The 25,813-nt window shown below is 33.3% G+C and overlaps 2 protein-coding genes across 2 annotated transcripts; one reads left to right on the forward strand and one right to left on the reverse strand.

Annotated features, from left to right (window-relative positions):
• Nucleotides 1-412: 412 nt before the first annotated feature.
• Nucleotides 413-4,053, reverse strand: LOC108227301 (2-oxoglutarate-dependent dioxygenase 19-like). The gene is given in 6 exon segments (XM_064080153.1): nt 413-850; nt 942-1,232; nt 1,235-1,271; nt 1,881-2,116; nt 2,197-2,222; nt 4,026-4,053. Coding segments are annotated over 6 exon segments (873 nt in total). The 3' UTR covers nt 413-595.
• Nucleotides 2,333-25,798, forward strand: LOC108227297 (F-box/LRR-repeat protein At5g63520). The gene is made up of 12 exons (XM_064079186.1): nt 2,333-2,504; nt 5,242-5,338; nt 19,552-19,755; nt 19,901-20,005; nt 20,090-20,182; nt 20,259-20,414; nt 20,610-20,702; nt 20,788-20,827; nt 21,536-21,694; nt 22,331-22,503; nt 22,905-23,020; nt 25,131-25,798. The coding sequence occupies exons 3-12, from the start codon at nt 19,633-19,635 to the stop codon at nt 25,585-25,587; spliced, it is 1,515 nt and encodes a 504-aa protein (XP_063935256.1). The 5' UTR covers nt 2,333-2,504; nt 5,242-5,338; nt 19,552-19,632; the 3' UTR covers nt 25,588-25,798.
• Nucleotides 25,799-25,813: the final 15 nt, after the last annotated feature.

The raw sequence follows: 25,813 nt of genomic DNA on the forward strand, positions 1-25,813 counted from the left end.
AATGTGCCTTGTAGATTCAAATGCGTAATTATATGGGGCTGTGATGCTTGGTTCAGCTTTCGAACTGAGATGTAACGAGTGGTTGAATGGTCAATAGCTCATTCAAGTGAGGGTTCGTTATCGATTTCAAAATAGCACTTGAAATTCAATCAATTTCATATGAGAACTCAGAAGTGAGTGTTGGACAGTAATGTTACTGTCCGTGTTAGATTTTGGGGGACAATGTACAATATTTGTCATGAATTAAAAACTTTAACTGTGCATCATAGTTTTTTTACAAATTTTACAACATATATATATCCCCACATAACTCAGAAGTTTAAATATAAGTTCACATGTACTGTATCATCTCAGAAAAATAAAATTAGCCGCTGCGACTGTTTGTCTTTTTGTGTGTATTCTTCTAAAATAATTATTAAAAAAAATTGAAAAATTATTATAAAAATTATTACAGCATATTTAGAAGTGCCAGCTGAGCCGCTAGTGCCTACACACTTCACAGTAATCCAAATTATGGAGAAACATAGCAAAGAAACATCAGGCTCAGTGATAAGTGCCTTTATTTTTTACAGTAACATTTTATTTTCTCCAGCATTCACTCCTTTTGTAGCCTGATCCGATCCAAGACAGACTTCTGATCAAGCTTGTTTCCTTGCTGCAGCTGCAGATACTCCTTGTATTTCATTGGAGTGTAGGCTGGTGGGTTGTTTGCACCATCGGTTAGACCAGGTGCTGGCCTCACAATGGTGTCGAGAGACGGACCATTCGCTATGGCTAGCGATAGCCTTGTAGTCGCATTGTTCACCACTGCTCGATGCACTACACTCTTGTACCTCCCATTGCTCAGTATCTACCACAAATACAATGATGACAATATGTAACTTGAAATTGTCATGAATTAGTGTTGTATAAAATGAAGGCTATGGAAACTTTGTTTATACCTCGAGGTGATCACAAGTATTGACCAGAAATGAATTGGGAGGGGCTCTGACATTGACCCATTTTCCGTTATGCAGCAGCTGCAACCCCCCTACGCCGTTCTCTATGAGAATGTTCAGGAGGCCGTGATCAGAATGAGGCGGCATTCCTAATGCAAGTTCAGGCTGTGGGCAGGGCGGGTAGAGATTTGCAACAAACACTTGTAAGCTGGATTCTAAATTTAAAACGTCATGTATGTAGGACGCTTCCAGTCCTAGGCTTACTGATATTCCCCTTAGCAATTCCCCTGCAATTATTCTCGGATTCTTTCAACATACTCCAGTGCAAGCTCACTGCATAACGTCATAAAATTATCTATAGAACATCTAATTTAATAAATAATTTGTTTTTAGTTTGGTCCTGATGTCCAGTTCTTGATTATTAGAAAAAACTCGCTTTCTCATCTTAAGGTTATCCACATGTGCAGAGCAAACTGCGGGCTCAGTAGAGAAGTACAACTAGAATTGTTCCCAACTTGATAAGTGTATTGCGGCTGTGGTTCTTGTTTGCAGCCCATATAGATAAGGCTTCCAGATGCGTTGAACGTGACCACATATGTAAGCTTCAAACTTTTCACAGGCACATTTTTGACAACTGCATTTTACCAAACTTCCCCCCTTGCATTATCACTCATGCATGCTTTATTGTCGTTTCTGATCAACAAGTGCAGAACATATAGACTATACTACAGAACAGGAACCTCTGCATCATTAATGCTTACTATCTCAACACAGATTTTATAATTCCAGTTCTGATGATTAATTTATATGTTCTATTTGTGACCTTGTTGAAGGCATCACTTGTACGTTTTGGCGAATATCTCTAATTCTTGTTGATGGAAGTTGAGTATTATAAAAATTAGTTAACAAGCAAGAAATAGTGCAAGGTGATGAACAGAGTACCTGAACCCTTTTGGTTTGTCAGGAAAATGAAAATCCGGATGCACAAGAACCTTTAGAAAGTCCCTCCAAAAGAAGATCGTCTCCTTGGCCGTGTTAAAACTAGTTCCGCACCTTATTGGATCCAGCACATCACTCCCTTCATACGCTTTCTTTTCTTCATCTGTTAAATTGAAAAATTCATAGCAACCCTCCATAACATTTTTCATCAAACTCTCTGATACACCATGGTTTATTACCTGAGAGACATGGATCAACAAGTTAAAGATTATGTAGAAGAGAGTATACTATTAGTATGATGGTGTAACTATTAGTTTACCAGGAAGAAACCCCAGTCTTGACATGCTTTAAAAGTGATACATTATAGTTGGAAATATATTGTGGTGGACGAGGTAAATTTATCTCTTTATTTTGTCCTCATATTTATCTTTTTCTTTTATGATTAATTTCTGTAAATGTAACCTCACATTTTTATTGCTGGGACACATGCTCAAAAATTCTAAATGCAAATATTGAGAAAATTAAACCTTTTGACTGCTAAAAATAAGCTGCTGTCAACTGGGTGTCAACTGGGACACCTCTGCAGAACAACTTGGCACACCTTTGGTCATTGTTGAACTTTATTAGGTAATCTCATATTTATGTAATATCATTTTTCTGTTACAAATGTGTTCTTGAGTTAGATAAACTGGACGAGGATGGTTTAGTAAACGCAAAATATGTAGTTTTTTTAACATCTATATATAGAATCTTGTGGGAATTTCTACATTTCTCTTACCTTTTCGTTCAGAACAAGGACATTGAAGCTTTCACCATGGTAGGGCCTTTGAGTAGATATCAAAATTACTAGTGAGTATTAACAAGTTGTTCCTTAAATCTCTACTACCCCTGGCTTGGGGAAGGATATTACTAAAAAGCCAAAATGGGGATGTGGGAATCACACTGATTTTTTTTTTGTTAATTAGTTCTCTTTACCTTATGCATGAGTATATTATAGCATGTGCTCGAGTTGTATTATTTACTTTGTTATCGTTATAACTTGGAATAAATGGTAGATGTAAATTGATTTTTCCCCCATGAAACGACAATGCAAAATATGTCCTTTAATCCTTCGGGAAATGCAACAATAAAGTTGGGTAGGAAGAACTGAAGGAGAACGACAGTCACAAGTACAGTTGCATTAATATGGAATATATATATATATATATATATATATATATAGAGAGAGAGAGAGAGAGAGAGTCCTACTCCAATAGAAACCAAATTAGCCTAAAAACTAAAAACCAGTTTCTCGACAGTTTTTTATCACTATTTTTAACTACAGAAATCACTAATTTGTACATAACATATCACTAATTTATATATAGCATATCTCGCGAATATAAATATATATATATACACATATATGCAACGTATATGACCATCATCTTCACCCAAATCGTAATAATGGACCTCTTACCACCATTACCAAACGTTTTCATGACTTGCCACCATTGTCTATCATCACCAATAGTCACATACACTTTCCATCATAACTTACAAAACTAACGACTAGTTACCATCATCATACAACTTCTCTTGCGGCTTCCTACCACCAAGAACCTTTCTACGGATGAAATTAATCATCTATAATCGATTATCAATAATTTAGATAAGTAAATTTTCTCAATTTTGATAATAAAAATCGCTGTTTACATACTCTATAAAAACAGTGATTAGTGCAGTATAAATTAGTGATACCCGTAGTTATAAATAGTGGTAGAGAAACTGGTTTCTAGTTTTTATTTTAAGAGTGGTTTCTATTTGATCATGAGCCTATATATATAGAGAGAGTCTTACTGCAATAGAAACCAAATTAGCCTAAAAACTAAAAATCAGTTTCTGAACAGTTTTTTATCACTATTTTTAACTACAGAAATCACTAATTTGTACCTAACATATCACTAATTTATATATAGCATATCTCGCGAATATAAATATATACACACACATATATGCAACGTATATGACCATCATCTTCACCCAAATCATAATAATGGACCTCTTATCACCATTACCAAACGTTTTCATGACTTGCCACCATTGTCTATCATCACCAATAGTCACATACACTTTCCATCATAACTTACAAAACTAACGACTACTTACCATCATCATACAACTTCTCTTGCGGCATCCTACCATCAAGAACCTTCCTACAGATGAAATTAATCATTTAAAATCGATTATCAATAATTTAGATAAGTAGATTTTCTCAATTTTGATAATATAAATCGTTGTTTACATACCGTATAAAAACAGTGATTAGTGCAGTGTAAATTAGTGATACCCGTAGTTATAAATAGTGGTAGGGAAACTGGTTTCTAGTTTTTATTTTAAGAGTGGTTTCTATTTGATCATGAGCCTATATATATATATATATATATATATATATATATATATATATATATATATGTATGTACACACACACATACATACTCCCTTTGTCCCCCTCATTTCTTTACGTTACTTTTTGGCAAGTTTTTCAACACTCATTTAAATTATAGTTTCATAATATATTTTTAATTTTTTTTTGCTCTAAACAAAAATTTGATATATAAACTTTTATTCAAAAAAAGAAAATTTTGAAAAAAGATTATGGAACTATACTTTATGGGAGCCTCAAAATACATGCAAACAGTGTACGTAAACAACCTAGAGGGACGGAGGGAGTATATATATATATTAGAAATTGTGTTTTGCCCATTTCACTATACTGCTTAAGGGTGATTTCAGGTGGTGGCAAAACTCCATGTTGTATTGCGTCTTTTCCACTTTCGAAGAATGAAGGATGTTGAAAAAAAGCTTTCTATGCCACAATGACAGAGTATCAAAAGAACTTATAGGAACATTTAGTTAACAGGACACCTGCTAAAGACAGTTGATACTGATAAGAAAGTTAATGTCTTTGATTAGGAAATATGGATATCTAATATAAAAATGTGGAAATTAAAGAAAGTAAAAGCTTCACTTGACAGTCCTGGTGAGCTCATATGATTAGGTTATGTTGAGTTCAAATCAATTCTTCTCATTTTCATCTACTGTATTATGTTGGGAGAATGGCACTTTTATGATTAACTACACTTGTATATCTTACAAAAGTTACTTTACAGTATATTTAAAGTATTTGATGCTTAAGATAAAAATTTGCATGACATGGCTTTAAAGGGAGGCTTCAAAACTTAATGATTCAGCGGCGGAAAATTTGTGCCCACCCTAACCTCTTAGAGTCGGCTTATGATGGTTCATGTATGTGTGCTAATGTTCATTAATGATCTCTAAATAGTCATCTCGCATAAGTCTAACTAACTTTTTATCTTCTCAGACTTCTGCCCGCTATAAAGCGGTGGACAGTGCAATATGCCAACGAATTTCAGTTGCTAGACAAATTGTTGGGAAAGCTATTAGCTCGCAAACACAAAGTACGTTTTTATTGCTTTTTTTACTTTCAGCTTGTCTTCTGATTAGTAGTAATTTCGTGTTCTGGTTCTATTTTTTCAGAATAGGTTCCAATATTTTCATAGTGGACTAAGATTTTGGATATAAATCACATCTTCTAAATTTTCTTTATCTCTTTGTTTTATTATTTAGTCTGAGTCAAGGATTAAAAATATCATTACAAAAAATGTAACCTATTATTTTTTTTAAAAAAAAATTCCCATTTGCTTTGTGATCACATTTATTTATTATTATATTTTACTATATAAGTTTTCTTTACTTAAAAAATATAACATATGTTATACTCCCTCCGTCCCATTCAGTTCTATACATTCACTATTTGACACGCACTTTGATTCTCCTATAAAATATGGTTCTGTAACTTATTATTGAGATTTTCTTTTCCTAAAGTTAAATTTTATTTCAGGAAAAAAATAGTTTAAAAAAATCTACTTATATATATAGTAGCCCAACAGGTTCGTGTCAAGCCTCCCTCCTTAGCAAATAAATTACCTAGCTCCGAACCTGAGCCTAACTCCGAACCTAACATCTTCTCATATATATTAAAAAAGATGTTATTCATGAGGCTCGAACTCGGGATCTCTCCAATACAAATACATCACTCAAACCACTTGAGCTACACAAACAATTAGTTTATTACTCAAAAGCATTAATCACATACTTTAAAACTTTTGTATTTATATTCGTCTCAATATCTTATTTATTTGAGATGAGTTATTATTTCAGTTAAGTCTCATATATTGTTTACATGATAGATTAATATCTATAAATTAATTATTTACATAAATAAATTTAAAATTAAAAAAAAATGAATAATCGGGTTCGTGCCATGATTCGGATTTCAAAAAATAGATATAATTCGTATTCGAATTCAAATCTAACTTAATAGTTTAAACGAGCACCGATACAATATTATAGAAATTTTAAGTCATGAATGTGAGAAATAAGTACAAAAACTGAGGTTTAAGCGAGCATCTTTGAAAGGAAAAATTGATGGGCTTTCAACATGGGCTATGTCATATTAATTTCTTTTATTATAAAAGGCAATTTACAAAGAGATTACATTATTTTGGAGAACACGAAATAAGGTGACTGAAAGAATATTCCTATGTAGAATATTTTTTTATTTTAAACTTATGAATTCAGAATTTGATGTGTAACTAAATCTTTTTTTAAAAAAATTATAGATATAAGGATAGTGACAATACATCAAATTTGGTGTCGGAAAATATATCTAAATGATATAATTTTGATGATATATGTATTTGAAATACTATAACTTGTGATATGAAGGTGAATTTAAGGAAATTTTATATTGTTAATCAAAAGTCAACCACATAATAATAAAACGCGTTTACGAGAACTACTAAAAAGATTTGAGTTATAAATTTTACTTTGTTAAATAAAATAACACAGAGAAATAAGTTATATGGGTCATGTTCCAGAGAGAACCATTAGAGAGAGAACCATAGAACCCTTACCTTATTAGGTAAGGGTTCTACAGCAGAACTTAAGTATTAGTTCGAGTTCTGCAGCAGAACTTCACAAAAAAAATTTCAAAATCTATGTATTATATTTTTAAATTATTTTTGAACACACACAACGATAAAAAAACATGAAAAAAACATGTATTTAGATTTAGATCCTAAAAATTTATTTAAAATTTAGGGTTCTGCAGCAGAACCATAGTGGTTCTATGGTTCTATTTTAAAGAGTGGTTCTCTCTTGAGCGCGACCCTAAGTTATATATATTAAAGTCTTAAAATTATAATTTTTAATATGCCATCATCCAATATATAACATACCAGTTAAATAAAATGATTCAAACTACAGTTAAATTAATCATTTACAAATTAAACTAATAAAATATAATTAATTCTGAACTGGATAATCTGATGCGATACGGTGAAACTAATATCTGGTTAAACGGGACTAGAACAAGAATAGTTTTTTCATGATTCAAAATATCGAATATATAACTTGATCTTTAACAATTGAACATGATATACCACATTGATCACTCCTAATAAATACGAGTATCAAAATATTAAAAATGTGAGTTTGCACAAAGCTAAAAAAGTAACTACACGACTAATTGAACTAAATATTTTATGGTTTTATGAACTTCATGATGCCTAACTCATATCTACTCTCTTTTTGCTATTTGAAATTCCATAAAATCATTTGTTTGAGATCTGTTTTATAACGATTACATGAAAAATCATTAAAAGTCTTAATAGACAAGCTCAAAAAACTAATTATAGAAAATTAAAATTTTATAACGAGATAATGTTATAACATACTGTATCAAAGTAATATTCATCAAATATTTTTAAATTAACAATAAAAATATAATACATTGAAGTACTATATAATTGATATGAAAAATAAAAGGATAAGACACATCAAAGGTGTCAGAAATTTTTGGGGTGCAAATGCAATTATATGGTTAGTAGTTCAATTGATACTTTTATAATAAAATAAGGTACGTGTCTTTTTACGTACAACACATGTTTCAATTTTTATTTATACAAAATGTGTGCAACATATGCTAAAAAGAATGTGTTGATGATCTGCTCCATCATGTATCACTTTAATAATTATGCAAACGTACGCTCAAAAAAGAAGAAATAAATGTAGGGCAACGCGGACCACACATCTTCATTTAATCATGATTTAGGATATCGTAATTCACATATCAAAAACAGGTTTTTATCAAAATCATGGTATATTAGTTGAAATAATTTAATAATTTCAACAATAAATTACAGATTCTTTTAATGAGGTATAATATATTTAAAATTTAAAATTTCAGTATTAATTTCGAATATAATTTTGAACATTGATAATATGATGATGGTCTCTATATCCTAACGAATTTGAATATAGAAATATCAGTTCAAATGTAGTTTTTGATCTATAATTTTTTTTAAAAATATACTCCCTTCGTCCTATTTTAGGTGACCTTATTTGACTTTCACGGAGATTAAGAAAAAAGTAGTAAAAAAGAGGAAATTTAGTTGGAAAGTGGGTAAAGTGGTGGAATATATCAAAATTTAATAATAGATTTGAGATAGTGATGGTAAGTAGTGAGTGTAATAGTGTTTATTTAATATAAAAGAGTATAAAATAGAGAAGTAGTGTGTGTAATAGTGATAAGTAGTGTTTAAAAATAGTAAGTATAGTAAGTTCATTATTTTAGAGATGTATCAAAAAAAAATAAGGGTCATATAAAATGGAATGGAGGGAATAGTACTTATTATTACTATTAATGCTATTAGCTTGCATATATTACATTTTTCATGTTTACATATTTTGTCAAAAAGTAAAACGTAATAGTTACGCTCGAAACAATATGATGACACACGGATATTATTTAAAACATAATACAAACTCAAGGTCCGTACAAGAACAATATAATGACATATGAATATTATTTAAAATACAGCAAAAACTAGAGCCCCGTGCCTCGCACGGGCTTTTATGCTAGTTATAGATTTATACTTTAGAAAAACATTAAAATGCGGGACGCTCCCCCTGCATATACAACTCAAGGGGACGGAGGGAGTATAATAACTTATATTATAATATTTAATTAGGTGAGCGATAAATATTAAATAAAACATTATTTGTTTACTCCCTCCGTCGCAGGATGTTGTTTATGTTCACTGTTTGCACACATTTTAAGACTCCTATAAAGTATAGTTTCATAACATTTTTTTAATTATTTTTTTTGAATAAAAGTTTAAACCTCAAACTTTAATTTGGGAAAAAAATAAAAAAATATTATGGAACTATACTTTATAGGACCTCAAATGCGTGCCAAAAAGTAACATAAAGAACCTGCTGGTACAGAGGGAGTATTTTTCAATAAGGTAAATTATTTATTGTGCTTGACCTTTTTTATTTTTAAATAGAAGGTCTATTACTATACAAGTATATTCCTGAAAATATGTATATTTCCTAAAAATATTGTGCAATCGACTCTGCAGACTCGCTAGACCTATATGCAGGGGGAAGGGGAACCAAATCTATAGGTTTCCTCGGCTGACGACCAATGTAAGCCTGAAAAGGACCGACTCCTGTAGACCTATTAACAGAGCTATTATACGCAAACTCGGCCGTATGTAAAACCCTATCCCATGAAGACACATGTTCACCTACAAGACACCTAATTAAATCACCTAGACTCCTATTAACGATCTCAGTCTGTCCATTGGTCTCGGGATGATAGGCTGTAGAGAACTTAAGACTAGTACCGAGTAATTTCCATAAATAACTCACAAACTTAACATCTCTGTCAGATACTATACTCAAGGGAACACCATGTATCCTCACTATCTCACTAAAGAAGATCGAGGCAATATGAGCAGCATTGTCAGTCTTGCTGCACGGAATAAAATGAGCCATCTTAGTGAAATGATCAACTACAACAAAGACCGAATCATGACTCTTACGAGTCCTGGGCAATCCTAAAACAAAGTCCATGCTAACATCTTCCCATGGAACATGGGGAACTGGAAGAGGAGTGTATAAACCTGTATTTTGTTTCCTACCCTTAGCCGTTTGGCAAGTACGACACTCTGCGACTATACGAGCAACATCCTCTTCAAACTAGGCCAAAAGAACCTATCCTCAACAATAGCAATGGTGTTATCTCGACCAAAGTGACCAGCTAAACCTCCCGCATGTAACTCTCTCACGAAATACTCTCTCAAAGATGTATTAGGAAGACACAAATGGATCCCGCGAAATAAGTATCCATCGTGAATACAATAATCCATGGAAGGTGGTGAACTAGGATCCTGTAAGCTAGCATAAATCTGTCCAAAGTCGTGACACGAAGGATAGTCCCGAATCATATGTGTGAATCCTACGACCTCGACATAGTGTTGAGAATAAGGGTCACTCTACTAAGTGCGTCAGCAACTTTATTCTCGGTAACTTTGCAATGTCTGAGTACAAAGGTGTACTCCTGAACAAACTCAAACCACTTGGCGTGTCTATGATTTAGCTTTTTCTGGGAGTTGATATATTGAAGTGCCTGGTGATCAGAATAAAGAACAAACTCCTTGGGCAACAGATAATGCCGCCAATACCTAAGCGCTTGAACTACAGCATAAAACTCCCTATCATAGGTGGTATACTTCTTCTTGGCCTCGTTAAGCTTTTCACTGAAAAAAGCTATAGGAAGGCCACCTTGACTTAACACACCACCTATTCCCACTCCCGAAGCATCACATGTGACCTCAAACACCTTACCAAAATCTGGTAAAACGAGAACTGGAGCATGGGTCAACCTCTCCTTAATCTCACCAAAGGCTTTCACAGCCGATTTAGACCACACAAACTCCCCTTTCTTCATACTATCAGTGATGGGAGCCATGATGGTAGCGTAACCCCTAATGAACCGCCTATCGAATGTAGCTAATCCATGAAAACTACGAACCTCATGGATAGTCGAAGGCTCTGGCCATTCTCGAATTGCCTTTACCTTCTCTGGGTCTGTAGAAACTCCATCCTTGGAGACTACAAATCCAAGGAATATGACTGAATGTTGCACAAAAGAGCACTTTTTCAAGTTCACATACAACTTCTCATTTAAGAGAAGTGTTAGAACCTGATCCAAGTGTGACAAGTGCTCCTCCCGTGTGAGACTGTAGATGAGGATATCATCAAAATACACTACAACGAATTTGCCAATAACCGGACGAAGCACTTGGTTCATGACTCTCTTGAATGTGCAGGGTGCATTGGATAGCCCAAAAGGCAGAACTAACCATTCATAAAGTCCATCGGCCGTCTTAAAGGCAGTTTTCCATTCATCTCCTTCCCTAACACGTATCTGATGATATCCACTCCGTAAGTCGATCTTAGTAAAATACTGAGCTCCAACAATCATGTCTAACATGTCATCAAGTCTAGGAATGGGAAACCTATACTTGACAGTGATCTTGTTGATAGCTCGACTGTCGCAACACATCCTCAGACTACCATCTGCCTTAGATGTGAACAAGGCTGGTACTGCACATCGGCCAAGGCTCTCTCGCACAAATCCTTTCCTAATCAATTCATCTACTTGTCGCCTCATCTCAATATGCTCAGAAGGATTCATCCTATAGTGTGGTAGGTTAGGTAAAGAGGATTCGGGGATAAAGTCTATAGCATTGTGGATATCTCTGAGAGGTGGCAATCCCTCAGGCAGCTCACGGGCATGATATTAACAAATTCGTCAAGAATTTGTTGAACATCACTAGGAATCTCAATACCACCCATGTCATGAATGTCTCTCGCCTCTCTAGAAACTAGGAAGCAATGTGATCTTCCCATTGTGTGTAAACACATATGTGTTATGTCTACCATAGTGAGTCACATTACGGTCATACAACCAAGGTCGTCCTAAAAGAATATGAGAAACATCCATGGGGTGGACATTGCACCATATACTCTCCTCATAGCCCTTGAGATGTATCGGAACAAGACACATGTGTGTCACATGAATAGATGTCTTGTTGACCCAGGCTACACTATAAGGATGAGGATGTGGCTCCCCTTTTAACTTTGATCGAGCAACTGCAGATTGTGCAACCACATTTAAACAACTCCCCCCATCGATAATGACCTTTGACGTTACTCCGTCAACTCTACTAAAGGTGTGAAATATGGAAGTCCTCTTCTAATCATCCTCTTTCGAGTTGGTAAACAAGCATTGCATAACACCTACATGTCTTTTTGTCTCCTCTAGGTCTCGCAAAGCGTCCTCATCATCGGTGTTATGGGCTCTCTCTAGGTCACCCTCGAACAACTCATCATCCTCTCCATAATTCTCAAGAAGATTTAATCTTTTCTTTGGACACTCGAAAGACTTATGTTCGGGCTCGTGACACGTAAAACATGTCTCCGTGTTTTTAAATCGAGAGGATGACCCTGGAGTCTGAGCTCTCGCAGGGTCTCTAGTAGGAACACTCATACTACTACTAGCTCCCTGAGATGTGGGGATAGTCTAACTTTGTGGTAGAGCTCGACTCATAGGCTGCCTTGAATAGGATAGCCCTCTCTGTTGGGAGAATTCCTTGAGTCGATACTCATGCTCTAATGCGACCTGAAAAACATCATCAATAGTGTTGATTTGAGTATTCATCATTTGTCGTTTGAGCTAAGGTCGTAACCCATTTTTGAATTTAATAATGCTCATACGAGTACTCTCTTTAAGCTCGCATCTTCATCTCAGCCCAATGCCTAACCGGAGGCTGTCTCGTACGCTCTAGGTCTCTCTCAATACTACCCCAAAAGATGTTAGCTTGCTTTACAAGCTTCATTTTGGCGAATCTTACCATACGCTCGTCACTCATCATATGCCAATCAAAGAATTTATCCATACAAGATAACCAATCAGAGAAAACATCGGGATCAAATCTCCCATCAAACTCTGGGGCATCTATCTTAATTTTGAGCACATCATCTTTTCCCCATACCTATCATGATTTCTATAATTACGGTATCCCTCGTCTCGACACTCATTATAATCATAATGATCGTCATATTCAGGTGGATCGTTCCTATAGTTGTCATGATGTCTAGGGGGTTCCCTTTGATTTCTACCTCCCCCATGTCCTCCCATATGTCAAGGAATAATAGCCTCAACATTTTGACGTCGAGGTGGAACTATATCTCTATGGACATCATCAATGTTTGGTTCAACATTTAGATTCCTAGCGTTGTTTGCAATCTCTAAAGCCTCGACTCGATTACTTAAGCTTTCAAACTTATCATTCATAGACGTTGTGAGGACTTGGATACTCTGTAACAATTGAGCTAAAGTTGGCTCTGGAGGTTCATGAGGTGGGTCTTGTGAGTTGCTATCGGTTCCGCTACGAGTGATGACCATGATATGACTAAATGCACAGCTGAGATATGATAGAAATTTAAAGTAAACAACTATATTATAGTCGACCACTAATGCTATCACTAGTTCTGGAAATATAATAAAGAAGACATGTATATGCAACTAACATGGAATATTGTGCAAACTAAGCAAATAAAGTCATGCAAATGTAAAAGAAGGCTAAATACCAAACTATGAATTAAAATTCCTAACACATGAATATTAAGTCCTAGAATTAAAATGTAAATCTTTTTTTTTAAATCAACCAAACTGATATTAGATGCAGTGGTGGGTATTTAGATAAAACTCATAATATGAACATGGTTAAATTAGCAAGGACAGGAAAAAAAACAAAGTGGATTGCTAGATTTTGGGAAAGGAAATGGTTGATAGTGATGTCAAGAACATGAAAGTTGAAAAAATTTGATTAAGACTACTAGAATATCCAAACAGGGTATAGGTTACCTCCCTTGTTTCGTTTCAGCACAACGAAGAATGTGTCGTGTAGATGTCCAGTGAAATGAACAGCCATAGCACAATAAAGTTCTGTTGCAGGACGACAGTGATGACTCAATGATCTTCTCAGATTGTTATATCCTTGCAGCCCCTCTCTATTTCTTCCTTTGCCAGACCTATACTCCTTTCTGCTTTGGTGAGCAATCGTGGGTATGACGCTTGTTTCAAATTAGTGAGTGTATATATGGTGTTGTGAGAACTGAAACTGAGTGTTTAAAGGGTTTTAAAAGATAAGAAAGGTGCAGTTTTGTAGGTTCCTGGGCAGCACCTGAAGTGGTGGAATTTGGTGGTGCCACGGTGGTGACACTAGGGTGCTATGTGACTGATTTTTAGTAAAGATGAACAGTATTCACTGACTGAAAGTAGGTCTGTGGATTATGTAGCAATGGTCAGGTTTGGATAGAAATCATGGTGAATATAACAGCGGATGAATAGGATGTATATGACAGCGGATGAACAGTAACAGTATGATGACCTTTAATAATGATAACAACCAGAATTTTAGCTCTGATGCCAATTTGACGCAACACAATTATAAGAATAAGATAACAATAAAAAGATTATGATAAACACAATTAGAACAGTGATTATAAACCCTCAGGAGATTGAACTGCAGAACAATCTCTACCCCAAGCTATTCCCAAATTGATACATTATCAATATTCAGAGAAGAGTTTTATATATAGTCAAAGTCTGCCTTTATAAGAAGCTGATACAGGGGTATATATAGGCTGTTTACAAACCCAAACAGCTGGGAAAAATAATAGTGCAGCTCCCAACTACTTATTAAAGGTTCTAGCTGTAGCTACTAAGAACTAGATGATACAAAGTCAAGTACACAATTGAAATAATACTACTGATAATAACTTTCCCCACTGTTAAGTCAAGATTAAACTCAAACAGGATACACACTACTACTGATCCCTATCAACAACACATGACAAAATGATTTTCTATTGTATAGAAACAATATCTAGATAAAGTTAACTAGAACATAGTTAAAACTTTATTCTCTTATTATCCACATAATACATAAAAATTATATGAAAATAAATAAAACAATTGAACCATGATTAATTAGAGCATGCCCGTGCCTCGCACGGGCTATGAAGCTAGTTTTTAAAAATTAGAGAAGATTGTAATTGGGGTGCCCATGGTTTCATAACCCAACATAAAAAAAAATTGGGTTAATAATCATCTAACCCAAATCTAATAAGTCGGTTAGGGATTTTGATTATTTTTTGTCCAGCCCAACCGAACCTGTAATATAATATGGGCTGGGCTCCTATATATTATATTATCTTACCTTATTGGACTAACATTAGTATTTTATTGGATTAATACTTAATAACATTTAAGCTAAACCACTAGTCGAATATATCTCTTAACAAAAAAAACCCTAAAAAATTTAGAAACATATCGCGGCATCACATTTGAGGACTAAGGAGTGAAGAGCGATATAATAGGCGAAGATCAATCCATCATCATTTCCGTTCCTTCTTCGATTTCATCAATCAATTGAGGTGGTATTTCTTTCCTTCTTCATGTTTTTAGGCAATTAATTCTTTCCTTCTACGTATAGCCGGTTGTATCTTACTATGTATATACGTCGATTTCATGAAATAAAATTTTATTTATCTATGTGCAATGACTTGTATAGTGTATCTCTGTAGATCTACAATTATATATATGCTTAGTTGATTGATTTTTGTCTTTAGACCTCACAAATCGTTCGTGTTATTTACTTTCATGTCGTGTATTTTCGTGTCCTGTGTAAAGTGAATCTCATATCCAACCCGTTTAGAATTCGTGTACCAAACGCAAACCCATATCTATTTCGAAACGTGTCATGTATTTTTTCTGTATTTTTCGTGTACATAATTTAATGTAAGTATAATAATAAAATTTAGTTAAAGTATATTTTAATACATTTTTATGTGTTATGTTATTAAATATATATTAAATCTTTATATTTGCATATGATTCCGTAATATATATATATATATATATATATATATATATATATATATATATATATATATATATATATATATATATATATATTCTCTACATGAAAATATGCTTATTTATTTAGATAAATATATTTATATCGTGTACATTAGTATTGTGTCAAAAATTGACGGGTCTATCTGTCATGTATTTCTGTGTTTTTTAGTATATTGTTAAGTAAATTGACTTGTTTGACTATCACGAGACTCACACTTAGACACCTCACAATTTATGAGGTTATATTTTGAATATAATAAATTATATTTTCTATATAAAATATGTCATAAAAATTGAATTTGAATTATATTATAATATTTATTTATTTATTTCGTGAACCTCGTGACATGTCGTGTTCTCGAGGGGTAAACACAAATTTGACAATACATCTCGATCGTGTATTTCGTGTTCTTCGTGTATTTTCCGTGTTGTGTACTCAAAATGCAAACACAAATACTAAATTTTCGTGTCGTGTAAAAAATTGTCGTGTCTAGTTGTCTTGTTGTGAATTGAGTCATTTGTTTTTCCATAATAAAAATTATAGAGAATCTAATTTGTTCAACACCAAAAAACACGCATAATTCCCCTTCCTCGAAGCACCATTCCAATACCCATGCCAAATACAACACCAAATTCCACCTAAAGTCAACCCCAAACTTTAGATATAGTATTGTTGTAGAAAGCACACTATTTTAATATTGTCTAAGTGCTTGACTGGATTATTTAGATGAACTTAAGATATTTTACTATCATAGTAGAACTTTGATATATTCACTAAATTTACGTTTTGTTTCAAATACACATTTATTTTTAAATATTTTGTTTTTAAAATATTATTATCGGAAATGAAAATTTTACACTAATTAATTATAGTAATGAAAATATCATATATTAAGCAAGATGAGAAACACAATAGGTGGTTGTTCACTTTGTTATCTATAAAATAAATTAAAAGATTGTCTTAGTTTTAAGGGCAAATTAATTTTAACGTCCCTAAATTTTTGGCACTTTTTTCTCTAGGTCCCTGGTCTATAAATAAAAATAGATAAGTAATTGAACTTTTGAATTTTTCCTATCAAAGTCCTTCTTTTAAATTTTTATGAACGTCCGTTACGTTTTGCTGATGTGGCAAATTTACAAATAAGTCGAAAATACATTTATTCCGTGTAAGCACCTCATCCTCTCCAACTCACCCTTCTTCCCCATTTCTCCTCTCTCTCTCACCCCTCCTTCATTCTTCACCACCGCTGCCAACCGGAAAGTTTTCTGGCGGTCTGCCGCCCCTCCCGCTCTCTCGCCCCCCTCCCCCTCCCCCTCTCTCCAGACTCCGCCATGGTTGGCGGTTTTACCGACCCTCGACACCATTACCCACAAGGGCCACAACAACCTCATCACAATCACAACACACAGCTCATCTTCCTCGCCTGTTGTACTCCCCCCCTCCTTCGGCACTTTCTTCCTCCGCGAGAACCCCGTCATCGCGGTCGACGGTGGCTCCCTCGCCTCCCTCCTTTCACCGTTTCTTCCCTCCCTGACCTTCCTCCATTTAACACCACCGGGAGCCTCCGTCGTCACCGACGAGAGCTCCGACCAGCCCCACTCTTCCCCTTCTTTCCAACACAACTTAACTTCAGAAATTCATCAATACTTTGATTACATATGAATTCTCAGATTCAATTTAAATCCCTAGCCCTAGCCTGTTCATATTTGGGGAAAACAAAATTCTGTTGTGATGAGTCAGCTATTATTGTTTTAATTTTAATTTTTTGTGTTTGCCATGTAAACATTGACTAACGGATGTTAGTTGACTTTTAACGGAAGAATCCGAATCAGAAAAGTTTGAAAGTTTAAGGATTGTATTATTACAAAAAATAGGATAGGGACCTAGATAATAAACAGCCTATAGTTGAGGGACGTGAGAAATTATCCCTAGTTTTAATAACATAGATGTCAAAGAAAGGACCCACAAATTAATGAGCAATTATATTTATGAAGTCGTATTAGTTTATTTTATTAAAAAATAATAAATTAAATTAAATAATATCATGTATATCGTAAAAAAAAATATAGATTCTAGCATTTACCCCTTGGGGGAATATTAAGATATTGGCGTCCGGAGCCCATCCGACGTGATCTACAATAGTACTCCACCATGTATTCTGCCGGGTTATTCTCGTTGGGGGGGCTTGAGGTGATCACGATTCTAGTTGAAGGCCCTCCGGAGAATGACAGCATATCTTGATCATGTGTTGTGGTGGGTTATCCTCATTGGGGGAAAGAGATGATCATATGTCCCGGTAATTTAGGGGGAGACCTTGCCTTACACTTTGGTAGGTTATTTTCATCGGGGGTAAGGACTTGTCCATACACATTAAGGAATGATCACGGCTACACCATGCGCCTCCTTCCATGATAAAAAAAAAGTAGCAGTAGGTGTTACCTCCAATAATTAAGGATAATGCTGAATTCGTGACGTATTTAGATTAGGATCGAGGTATTGTGTCTCATGTCAAGGCCCTTGATGGTGTGGTCCGAATATATCGGAGCCGTCTTAGTAGAAGACTCGTCCAGGCCATGGGCCACCGTCTTGGCTATGGGCTCATCCAAGGAACCTTGTTCCTAATCGACTTAGGTTTTTTGGCATGAAAGAACTATGTATGGCTTGAACCCTATTATTACAGGGTACGTAACTCTGACAACAAAATCACAGTCACATATCTTGATTCCAGTCACAAACCTTATCTTTATTGATTACCAAATTTCACAAATCTCTCAGTCACAAACCTTATCTTTGTTGATTACCAAATTTCACAAAACTGTCACAAATCTCTCAAACACCAGATACCAAATAGGCTGCTAGGTATTTTAATTTTTGTACTAGGTATTTTAATTTTTGTAATATTCACATGAATATAATTACTTGTTTTTTTTCAGTTTTGTAATATTCACATTAATATAATTGTTACGAATCTCATTTCTGTTGATTACCAAATAGGCTGCTAATTTTTTCAATTTTTGTAATATTCATATTAATATAATTAATATTTCTCGTTTAATTCCATTAGATAATAAAATTTCTCATCTAGGTCACCCCTAGATCGAGTCGTTGTGAGGAGGAGACGGCGGCACACGTGTGTGCCCACACGAGGCACATGATAATATCTTGCACATCCACATAACAGTGCACTAAACTTCATGTGATATCTATAAAACCAACCAACCTATCATTATCAAATCGATGTGGTATTTGAGTTTTTTACAACTCAAACAGCCACATAACTCATTTCAGACTGGTCATTTCAACTAAATTTATTTATGAATTTCATGAAGAAAATGTCCAATCCCAAACATAAAATTTAAGTCCTTATACCAATAAACAGCTTCCAATTATCAATTTCTTAAATTTTATCAAGAACATATTGAAAATATGACTCAAATTTTCATTTTCTAACCAAACTTACTTTAAGTAGTGAATTACTTAAACATTTTGAATAGGTGCGGTTGTCCTTTAGCAAAAGACACATAATGTGACGTCAGGTCAGGTATTAAGAAGTGAACTAAACAGAATAATAAACAATTAAAAAAAGAAAATAAACAATTACATGAAATAAACGGTAATCTTTTTTTGCTAAATGAAATAATAAGTTGTAATCTATTAGATGAATTAAGGAGTTAGCTGACAGTCGGAGTTGCACTCTAGAGTCTAGACTAGCATTTTCCTTAATTCTTGCATGGATGTAACAAGTCATATGAATATCATTTTTGCAGGACGGAGGAAGTAATTTCAAATCGTAATCGTTACTATAAAAACGGAACTACGGTAAGCAAGAAAATAACAGTGTAGCAAAGATGGCAAGGAAAGAGGGCAAAATGAATGTCAGCAGCATCGATGCCTTAGGTGATGATCTCTGTGACACTGTCCTCTGCACTCCCAAACTCTCCTCTGCTCTCTCTAGCAATCCTTCTCTCCAGGTACCTCTCTCTCTCTCTCTCTAATATTATCTAATTTATGCATAATTAGCGATTAAGCAAATGACGTTTTCGTGTGTAATTATATGGTGATCCTTTTTATATGGTTTGTACCGGATATGACTTTATTATTTTGAAACTGGTTTAGGAAGCAGTTGAAGAGGTGTTCAACAAGGTATTTGCAGAGCTGATTCGACCTCATTTTGCAATTGTGACCGTCACTTCTCCCGATTTAGAAGAGGCTCGTCAGTTGGTATGGCTATTTCTAGGCTGCATATAGTTGACTTTATGATAATTCGTTATGTACTTGGATAATGGACAACTTGTTATTGTGCAGATTACTAAGAAGTTAGGATCAACCATTCCAATCATTTACACAGCACCTACTGGACTAATTGGAAGGGATGCTATTACGAATGAATTTAAAGAGGTCTAATATAATTTCGAAATTGTTTTTTTATTGAATTTTGTTGGTATTCTTATGTTACATGTACTCCTTGTTTCAGCTTCAGTGGCAAGTATATGTTGATCAAAATGATTCGTCTTCGGTCAGTTTTGATGATGATGACAGTGCTGTCCGTCAGAGGCGAGTCATTTGTTTGACTGTTGGTTTTTTACCGGGATTGAAAGTTGCAGCAGTCCCACTCTTTCAGTCAAAGATGGTAACACCGCATTTCATTAGAAGGGGTTAAATTCTGTGTTTGTTCCATTTCTTCTTCTAAGACTAACTTGTAACATCCAATAATTGTGTTACTGGGTGGAATACCTGAATTATAATTCTTATATAGATTAAATATCGAAAGTATGTTGTATAAGTTAATGTTTTGAAGATTAATTTTAGCAAATTTAATTTGTAGGTTCCATTTGTGGATGAATTTTTGGAAGATATTAGTGAATGCGTTACATCTGTTTCAGGATGCAAGGCACCAATTGGGATGATATTATTTACAGTAAGTTGATATACTTCGACATTAGTAATTAATTACTTAGAAGGTCACACACATATATGTTCTTACTTCTAAAATGTTGTCATAGGATGAGAGTATGGATTCAGATAATCTTCTGCGAAAAATGGGTGAGTTTTAAATATTTTTAGTTTGCAGAAGTTTTTTTCATTTGATATGTCAATTGTGCCATATTTGTGTGTTCATATCTGATCTGCTTAAGATATATATATACTGATGTTGAAAGTGTACAGTGTTCATTAGTTTACTTCTAATACTCTTTGAATCGACAAGTTCAATTAATTTTCGGATTTTTTTTTATACTTACTAGGGAACAGGAACCAAGGAAGAAATTATATTCATTAAACATATCATACAACACTAGGGATATATTATATTCATCCTCTTTGGGTGTTTATTCTCTTCTTCACTTCAGCTCTAAATTATTTTTTATCATATGTGCTAAGGGCTTTTTACTTAATGTAATTACATATAATGAGACGTAATAGATGTGTTTTCGGTGAGCAGTTGATTGGATAAATCTTCTTGTCCTTTATACTAAGTTAAGATTACCTGATTATTAAATTGTGTTACTCTCCCGTTTCGTTTTTATTGTTCCCTATCAAAATCCACCTTCTATTAAATCATAATATATAAGTTATATATTATCAAATATTTATATTCCCCCACCCCACTCTAACTGTTTTAGACTCTCTCAGCTTAAATTTATTGCTCGAGCATTTTCCACATTGACAAACCCTTACAAAATTATTTATTCTGTTAATTAGACATACAATTTTATTCATATTTCTTTTTGAGTTATATTTGCATTTGTGCAGATTATTCCATGCCTCCAGAGACTGTCATTGTTGGTGATCTCTGTGGAGAGTTTTTATGTGGAAATGATGTTATGAACAAGAGATCTAAGAGAAAAAGGCAACCTCTTTTTATGGTTGCTGTTGCCCTACTATTCATGCAAGATCCGAATAAGCCTCCTGGTACAGCCTATATATAATACTTCAACCAGTTAAATATTTACATATGTTGAAGTTCAGGGATTCATAGACTTGTACCTGATAAGGAAATTCTAGTCCATCAATAATTGACTGATTGAAAATTTCATCGTGTAATCATGTTTGTGCAGTTTGTTTCTTAAGTTGATTTACTGATTGTTTTGCACATCTTATAAAATGAAATGGTATATTAGGTTGATAATCCATGAAGTGCTGGTAAGAGTTGCGAGGAATAAATCAAATAAGATACTTTCTTAAATATCAACTTAGACCATAATTGTTGGTTTCTGTCGTGATTTTTACACTTACAACACTCAATCGAACTCTGCCTTTAAGCATTTAGTTGCTCTCAATAAAAGCTTTGTATATAGTACATATATATTCCAATGGAAGTTCAAGAATAGTACAATGGTTTTGTTTTGTAATGTAGTGATTACATTACCCATGTGTGATTGGTGTTTCCAGTTTTCTATGACACTATAATTTTTTTCTCCCTGAACCATCAGTCTGTAGTTTGTATGAATATTATATTGACTATATATTTAAAAGTGTTGTTCTATTTATTGTTCTAGTTTACTCATTAGTTTTTAAAATTGTGCTCTTTTTTCTGGGCTTGAGCAGGCATAGGTGATATTAAGCTGCATGCTGCTTTATCTGCTGGCTTAGTACCTGTAGGTCACAAATATGAAGTGACTTCTGTAAATGAAAGCAGTGTTTATTGGACAAAACTCACTGCGAGAAGGGAAAATTCAGATCAGAACCTTGATGAGCAAACTGTTCGGAACATTTTCGGAGTATATCTCTATCTTGATGATAATTTCAGAGCCATTATACTGTAATTTTGTTAGTTAATTTTTATGACAATATGGTTTGCATGTTAAATAATATTCTCATTGCTAGATATTTATCTAGAAGTGCTTCATTGTAATTCACTTTTTTTATATATTTTCAGATAGTTGATGCTTTTGTCTAGGGTTAGTACTTAATATCTTAGTTTGAATTGAACTTCTCCGATATACTCTTTTTGGAAAATTAGGATCCAGAACCTAACTTTTGCGTGTCTATAATGGTGATTATTATAGTTCTCCTTCAGATTAAACATGATTTATACCTTTCTCATTTGGATATTTCTAGCCTATCAAGTTCGTCTTTTGGTTATATGCTATATTTTATAAGATTGCTGGTTCTGTGGCAGATTGGAAATCGACTTCTATTTGATGCTTATATAGGGATTGTGAAGAAAAGAAAGGACATTGCTGGGTTTGAAGAAGTAAAATGGTTATCATCCCAAATATTTCATGCAGTCCACGGGTAATTATCTAAACTTTCTCTGTTTTTATAATTCTACGTGTTTAAAATATTTTGGTGACCATATGATCTATAACATTTTTATTAATAATGTCTTCTTATATATTCATGGAATTAATATTTTTATTAAAAATTTGAAAGTAAATTGATTTAGCCGATTGAGAAAAGAGCGAGGTATGAGTCAATTATATATTAAAATTAAATATTAATATATTATATAATATTTTCTAAACAAAACACAAGTAATTATATTATAATTGGAGACAACACTATAGTATGCTACATAAATTAAAATCCAATTAAATTAATTACACACACATATATATATAACTTAACTTGATATGATAAATTTTTGTTTAACTATTATCTTTCGGTATTCAAAATTCAATTTAAAATTCGGAATAAATTATTTAATAAATATTAAATATTTTTAAAATTAGTAAAAATTATGTAAATATTAAAAATGTAGAGTTCATTAAATTTTAGAGACAATGCATTAATTTTCTTAGATTAATTGAAATAGGACTATTTTGAAAAGTCAGGAGTGAATCATGTTGCACGTTGCATATATGAATTATAAACAGTATAAATAAAATATATTCAGTTATTAAGTATGACCATATATTCAATCTGAATTTTATGATTTATAATTTAATTTCGATGTTAACTATATAATATAATCAATATTTTAAATATTAAATTTATGAAAAATCAAATGTCTGAAATTAATATGATTATACTTAAATATAATGGATATTTACTACAAAATAATTATTATTAAAATTTAGATATGATAATACTTAAATATATAGTATTATACACATTATAGTACTAATTCATTTTGTTGAATTTAATAATCAGATTGTGTATATATATTACGTTTTATAAAAATATTTATAAGATTCAAAATTTCTCATTATATTCTTTTTCAACATAAAATTATTTATTGTTCAAAAAGTGCAACATATTTTTCCCTTTCTAGGTTGTAGTATGTTCAGTTTTAACTCCTCTTGCTACCACTGAATATATTTTAGAAGAAAATTTGAAAAAAATATACAAATATAATATTTTCCCATATTCTTAGAACTATTTTTATTATTAAATATGCTAATTATTATTTCTCTGTCTCATCCAATTATTACATTCACATTTTAAAGATATATATGGAAAAGAAATTTTTAAGAAATTTATTATTTTGTAATCTAATATGGATGTATATATAATAATTAAAGATACATGGAATAAGTTAGATGCATGTATAGAATTTTTTTGCTCATGTATAGCATTTATTGGCAAAGGTATGAGAAAGTGACACGTGGACAATAAATAAGTGAGCGGTGTTTTAGTAATAATACTCCCTCCGTATTTACATGTCCATTTTTAAGAAAAAAATTTGTTTCAATTTAGTTGTCCACTTCACTTCAAGTTTCAATGTAAAATTATATTTACAAAGTCAATTCTAACCCAGATAATCTCATTCCACATATTATGATCATTTTATGTAATTAATTTATAAACATTCATTTTTTTTAAAGTGTGTGATTTCGAAAATAGACATCTAATTTAAAATCAATTCTACCCCAGATAATCTCATTCCACATATTATGATCATTTTATGTAATTAATTTATAAACATTCATTTTTTTTAAAGTGTGTGATTTCGAAAATAGACATCTAATTTAAAACGGAGTGGGGGGAAGATAAGTTGAGAGCCAAGTTGTGGCTTTAAAAGAGAGGAGGGAGAATGGGCTCTTAAGGTTTTGAAGAGTCTCTTCGAGCTCTAATTTATGCATGGCTTCACTTAAGAGCTTGAATAAAGAGGCTCTTGGATATGCTCTTAGACGCTAGACCAGTAGGTAAGCGTCAGTTCATCTCATTCAATTACGCAAAGCACATGAAAATGAAAGGGTTAAGTGCTGAGTTGTTTTCTTGTGTTGGCATTGAACTGTTCAATCACTTCTTAAATGTCATTCCCTTCCAAATATTATTACAAATGCTTGAATTCTATCAATATTTTACTAGCAACGTCTACCATGTCATGAATATTATGTTGACGGGCCTGTAGTTTTTGCAAGTGTTTGAACTGAAGTGTATCATTTGTTTGTTTTCCTAGGGTTGACAAGGAGGACCTGGTTGTTGATAGTGGTGCTGATATTGAAACTGGTGATTGTTTCCGTTTCTTTAAGGCAGATTCTCATATGACATCTTCTTCTCTTAGACAAGTCTCCGACAAATTTAGAGATTTGAAGATAAGTTGTGATGTCGGGAATTCTGATGGTCAGAGGATTAGACCTGCTAATAGCGAAAAAATGACAATCTTTGGTGGCGTTATATTTTCTTGCACTAGGCGTGGCAAGCCACTTGGAAAAGCTAAATTAGGAAGCTCTCCTTTCTTGGAGAATTTTCCTGATGTCCCATTGGCTGGATCATTCTGTATTGGAGAAATATGTCGCGGGGATTCAAGTTCATATGGTCAGCTATCTGAAGAAGGTTCTCACCGGTGCTGCCTGCATTACAACAGCAGTGTTTATCTACTCATGTCCTACACTCCATCTTCGCAGGGAAGCTAGCAGTTTTTGTTTTAGAGTACTATAAAACCACCTCAAGATGATTTCCCTTTATTTGTTCTTGACTTGTTAAATGTTATCCTATGGGTTTGTGTCCTTGTGGGCAATGCGCTACATAAATTCTGATTTTAACTAGGTAAAACTTGCTCAAATTTGAATTTATGAAAATTTCTATAGACTTAATTATGGTGCAGATGCAATAGGAGTCTCAAGGAATGTGCCTTGTAGA

This window comes from Daucus carota, chromosome 6 (genome assembly GCF_001625215.2).
Source record: "Daucus carota subsp. sativus chromosome 6, DH1 v3.0, whole genome shotgun sequence".
Classification (NCBI taxonomy): Eukaryota; Viridiplantae; Streptophyta; class Magnoliopsida; order Apiales; family Apiaceae; genus Daucus; species Daucus carota.